At 45.5% G+C, this 5498-nt stretch overlaps 1 protein-coding gene across 1 annotated transcript in view; it reads right to left on the bottom strand.

Moving 5' to 3' along the window:
- The window catches only part of selenbp1 (selenium binding protein 1), a gene marked incomplete at its 5' end in the record, with an annotated part of 14647 nt that overhangs the window by 2274 nt on the left and 6875 nt on the right, over positions 1-5498 (bottom strand). Inside the window, 6 exon segments of the mRNA XM_014030220.1 lie at positions 151-243; positions 324-445; positions 794-872; positions 2107-2288; positions 4299-4481; positions 4900-5020. Of these exon segments, the coding sequence (XP_013885674.1) occupies positions 151-243; positions 324-445; positions 794-872; positions 2107-2288; positions 4299-4481; positions 4900-5020 (780 nt within the window).

Raw genomic sequence — 5498 nt, 5'->3', positions numbered from 1 at the left:
GACAGACAGGTGAGGGACAGGTGAGACAGACAGGTGAGGGACAGGTGAGACAGACAGGTGAGGGACAGGTGAGACAGACAGGTGAGACAGACAGGTGAGACAGACAGGTGAGACAGACAGGTAAAATCAGGAGCAGTCTCTGAACAGAACCTTTATAAAACGTGGGCGGGGCTGATCCTGTTTCTCTGGGTCCTCTAGAACTTTCACTGGTCCGTCACTGACGAGACTTCCTCCTAGGAACACCTGGAACAGACAGACAGGTGAGCTGTCTAACTCTCAGCCATCATCTGGTCACCACCTGCAGCAGACAGGTGTCACCTGACCTGGCCGACCAATCTGGGCTTCCTGCGGTCGGTGATGTCATACTGTCTGATGTCACCGTGAAGCCAATTACTGAAGTACATGTAACGATCGTCCAATGAGATCAGGATGTCTGTGATGAGACCTGCAGACACACAGGGGAGGGGTCATAAAAGGGCGGAGTCACAGATGGGAGGAGTTACTGGGGGGGACAGAGAGGAGAGGGGTCACACAGGTGAGGGGTCATAAAGGGGTGGAGTCACAGAAGAGATGGGAGTCACAGAGGGGTGGAATTATAGAGGGGGGGAGTCACAGATGGGAGGAGTCATAGAGGGGAGGAGTCACAGAGGGGAGGAGTCATAAAGGGAAGGAGTCACAGGGGATGGGTAGTAAAGGGGCTGAGTCACAGAGGAGATGGGAGTCACAGAGGGGCGGAATTACAGAGGGGCGGAGTCACAGATGGGAGGGGCAACAGGTCAGAGGTCAGGCTCACTTGGCATCTCAGGCAGCATCCACCCCTCCACCTTCTTCTTGGGAACACTGATGACCTTCTCTGCAGCCCACTTCCCTTCCTGAGACACAAACAGAAGCATGAGCAACAGCTGGGGTCTGGTTCTGGTACCAGGTTCTGGTACCAGGTTCCTGCAGGTGTCTTCCTGGTGTTGCAGGAGTTTATTTATTTTTTGTTCCTGCTCTCTGAAGAGTTAGATGCTTTTTCCTTCTCTCCTGCCCTTCCTTATCTTCCCTGCTTTGCTGCTTGGAGCTTCTCTATGTTTTTAATCTGAAACCAGAAATTATGATATTTGTATTTTTACGGATTTGGTTAGCTGGTCTCTTAATACATTTTTGGAACAAAGTTTTTTCTTCCATGGGAGAACATGTCAAAGGTGGGACCTCTGTTCTGGTTATATGTCTGGACTCTGATCACTGGATTCTACAGATTGGCTTGGTGGTCTCCTGGTGGTCTACAAACAGTGTTGGTGGCTGGGTGACAGGGTCGCGGGCCGGCTGTGGTCCCTGGACTTTGCTGGCCAGATGCAATTGATCTGGAGAAGCTGAGAGCTCAGCGGGATTGTCCACACTATTTGTCTGATTGGATTCACCACCTTGAGATGTACCAGCAGACATTAAGGCTGATAGAAAATTGTTATCGTCTGCTTGACCCAAAACAGTTTCTCTGTTCCCAAACAACTGATTACAGATGCGTCCCCACCCCCTCCCCCCCACGCTGACCTTGAAGAGCTGTGGATCTAATTTCTCCTGGTGTTTACATCGACTTATGGCTCCTCCCCCACCTCTCACTCCATCTAATCTGATCTCCTGAAGGACAACCTGAAGCTGCACAGAATGAACAATTAACCAACCAACCAACCAACCAACCAACCAACCACCAATATTCTGAACAATGGCTGAACTATGGGGGTTTTCTTCTGGGGTTTGGATTCTTCGGACTCATTCTTCAGATATTCACACAAGTGCATAAAAACACTCATGGCTTTAGATACAAGCCCCCTAAACTCACTTACTCCTCTGGCTTATAAATCTGCTCTATGCAGAGGTTTTTTTATATAAACACCATAACGTGTCACAGTGTTGATATAATATGATGTTTTGTTTTTCTCTCATCTAACCTTCTGTGGTTTTTAGTTTTTCTTTTTTAAAGGTAGTGCGACCCCTGCTGGTTGCTGCATGACCTGATCARCTGTTCCCCCATGTTTGTCATGTGTGTCTTCTTGAATGGGTGTTCTTAAATGTAATTTTATTGTGCTCTGTACATGAACGAACAATCAATCAATCAGTACTGACCGGTGTCTTGTAGAACCTGAAGACAGAGGAACCCAGAGCACAGCCCACATAGCCCTCAGTGGCACTCGGATCATGAAGGAATCAGACCTCCAGAGGAATAGCACCATCTTCTCCCAGATCCAGAGTCTGCAGCTTCCTGTGGGTGGTCCAGTCCCAAACATGCAGGCTGGACCCATAGAGACCTGGGCCAGAGGAACAGTGGTATTAGAACCACCACAGAACTGACCGTGGACCCTAAAACCCAGCTGCACCCCCCCCCCACCCAGTAAAACATCAAATAAACATCTGTAAGGTTCTTCAAGGGTCCAGAAACACAACAAAGTCCAAATGAAACCTGCTGAGATTAAAAACATCTAGTGTGTCTGGTCCAGGGTGGGTCCAGGGTGGGTCCAGGGTGGGTCCAGGATGGGTCCAGGGTGGGTCCAGGATGGGTCCAGTGTGGGTCCAGGGTGGGAACAAGAAGACGACAGTGCACACAGTGCTCGAGACTCTCGTCTCAAGCACTGTTCTTCTGTGTTTGTTATGTTCTGTCTTCTTCTGAAGGTTGTTCTGAACTGTAATTTCATTGTGTTTTGTACAATGACAGTAAAGGTCTAATCCAATCTAACTGGGGTGTCGCCCTCAATTGGTTTCGGTCCTACTTGTCAAATAGGAGTTTTTGTGTAAAGATTGACAACTTTATGTCCTTCACAGCACCACTTCCACATGGGGTGCCCCAAGGGTCAATCTTTGCCGCCTTTTATTTGCCCTTTACCTACTTCCACTTGGCTCTGTTTTTAGGAAGTTTGGTATTTCATTTCACTGTTATGCTGATGACTGCCAGATCTATTTTCCCTTTGCACAAAACAACATGGTCCAACTCATACACTGTCTTAATGATATTAAAGCATGGTTCTCTCATCACTACCTTAGTCTGAATGAAAATAAGACTGAAGTTATTTTGTTTGGACTGAGTGGCTCCTCCTCCCCCAGCGTAGATCTCGGCTCACTGTCACTCCATCTCAGGGACTGTCACCAATTTGTGGGTGAAGTTTGAGTCTGATTTTAAATTTGACAAACAGATCAGCAGTGTTGTTCAGAAGAGGTTTTATCAGCTACGTCAAACAGCAAAGGTGAAATCAATCTTGGTGAGATCTGACCTGGAAAAATTAATCCATGTTTTTATCACAGTTCGTCTCGATTATTGTAATTCTCTGTATGTAGGCATTAGTCAGACCTCTCTCTCCCGCCTGCAGCTTGTGCTGAACTCTGCTGCTCACCTCTGAACTCAGACCTGCAGGTGTGAACATATCACTCCCATCCTGGTGTTTCTTCACTGGCTCCCTGTTCACTACAGAATTCAGTTTAAGCTGCTGCTCTTTGTTTTCAAATGTTTGAACAATCTTGTATCTGCCCACCCCGACCCCTAAGATCAGATGATCAGCTGCTGCTGATCATCCCTAAACAACAGAGCATTTTCTGATGTCGGTCCCAAGTTGTGGAACAATCCTCCCCAGTGTCAGACAGGCTTCATCACTTCCTGTTTTTAAATCTCTTTTAAAGTTTCTGTGACATCAAATTTTTGTAATAAAAATTAATCTATTTTTGGAAGTATAACACTGATAACATTTTGTAAAAAATGATTTCACATCACTGACATGAATAGTTGTTGAGATATTTGCATGTGAAGTAACAGGAAGTGATGTCAGAGGGGAATGTCTGCATGTAAACAGAAAATGGCTAACAACACAGACTGTAGAGAAGAATCTGATTTATCTTTAGATTATTTTAATCACTATCATAGAGAGAGGAGAAAGAGTCAGAGTTCAAATAACTAAATTAAACCAGGAAGTTCTCTTTTTCAAAGAGTTCCCTTTTGATGTCACTTCCTGTTTCACTTTAGCTGAGCCAAGTTCAAAAAGAAAATAAGCCAATTATGTCACATAAAGGGGAAAATCATGTATTATGCCAAGTTTCCTAAATATAAATATATTTTCTTTGACTTTTTGTATTCCATGAATGTGCGTGTCACAGGCACTTTAAAAACACTTTTATTTTCTGGCTTTTAACAAACTGTGATCCTGTCTGCTCACCTACTGTCAACCTGATGTGTTTTATGTTTCTTTTCTTGTCTTAACTTATGTCTTCCTGTACAGCACTTTGGTTGCCTGGTGCTTTTTAAAATGTGCTCTATAAATAGTTGACTGACTCACCTTTTTTCACGTCAGCTGGGTTAAAGCCGTCAGCCAGAGCTTTGGGGGCGCCCCACTCAGTGCTGATCATCACGTTGTGCCGAGGCTGGTACCAGAAGTCATAGCCGAATGGCGCCGCTTCACCTGGGTGCTCCCAGTTACCGATGACCTCGAACGTCTCACCGTCCAGCAGAACAAAACCACCTGCAACAGGTGCAGGGACTCAGAGTGAGCAGCAGAGGGTGCCACAGTGAGATCAGCACAGAGTTAAATAACACTAGAGTGAGCCGTCCCTATCCCGTCACCTGTTAGCCTCTATTAGCCTCCATTAGCCTCTGTTAGCATCTGTTAGCCTCTGTGAGCATCCGTAAGCCTCTGTCTGTTAGCATCTATTAGTGTTTGTCTGTTAGCATCTGTTAGCGTCTGTTAGCGTATGTTAGCATCTGTAAGCCTCTGTTAGCATCTGTAAGTCTCTGTCTGTTAGCCTCTGTTAGCCTCTCTTAGACTCTGTTAGACTCTGTTAGCATCTGTTAGCGTACCTCCAGCTGTTCTATAGAAACTTTATGGTCAGTTTGGGGTTTAAACTGTGAACCTGGACCTGATAGTCCTCTGCAGGTCTTACCTTTGGCCCCCCCTGAGGGCTCTCCTATGCAGCTGATCATGATCTGCCCACTGCCCAGACAGTGACTGGTGTGAGGGTTGGCCAGACCACACTTCCAGAACAGGTCCACTGGTTCCACCATCTGAACACAGACCAGGTCTCATTTATAAAGGATTGTGTGGAAACCACACTAAAACTGAACGTACGCCAAAACAAATTCAGATTTATAAAACCGTACGTACGCATGTTTCTACATCTTTCCTTTATAAATCACAGCCGCACGTCAGAGTTTGAACACGAGGTCCTCCTCAGGTTCTACCCTCTACACGCCCACACTCAACCATAAACAGTCAATGTAAAGTACCTCATGAATGTTAAGATGTATTTAAATTAGTCAGATGATCAGTGATTGGTTCAGACAGGTGCTGACTGACAGCTGCTCACCTGAACACAATGTCTGGAACTGACACAGATTTTCACTCATTTTGCTTTAGAGTAATCTAACGATTTTTATAAAAAAAACTCAGCTTCAAATTAATTTTCTCTCAGAGCCTGCAGGACGATAAAAACAAAATAAAATAAGTCAGATAAAATTAAAAGTAAGTCCACCGCTCTTCTCC

The sequence above is a fragment of the Austrofundulus limnaeus genome, unplaced genomic scaffold (assembly GCF_001266775.1).
Source record: "Austrofundulus limnaeus strain Quisiro unplaced genomic scaffold, Austrofundulus_limnaeus-1.0 Scaffold1018, whole genome shotgun sequence".
In the NCBI taxonomy this organism is placed as follows: Eukaryota; Metazoa; Chordata; class Actinopteri; order Cyprinodontiformes; family Rivulidae; genus Austrofundulus; species Austrofundulus limnaeus.
This window is presented reverse-complemented; position numbering and strand designations above follow the sequence as displayed.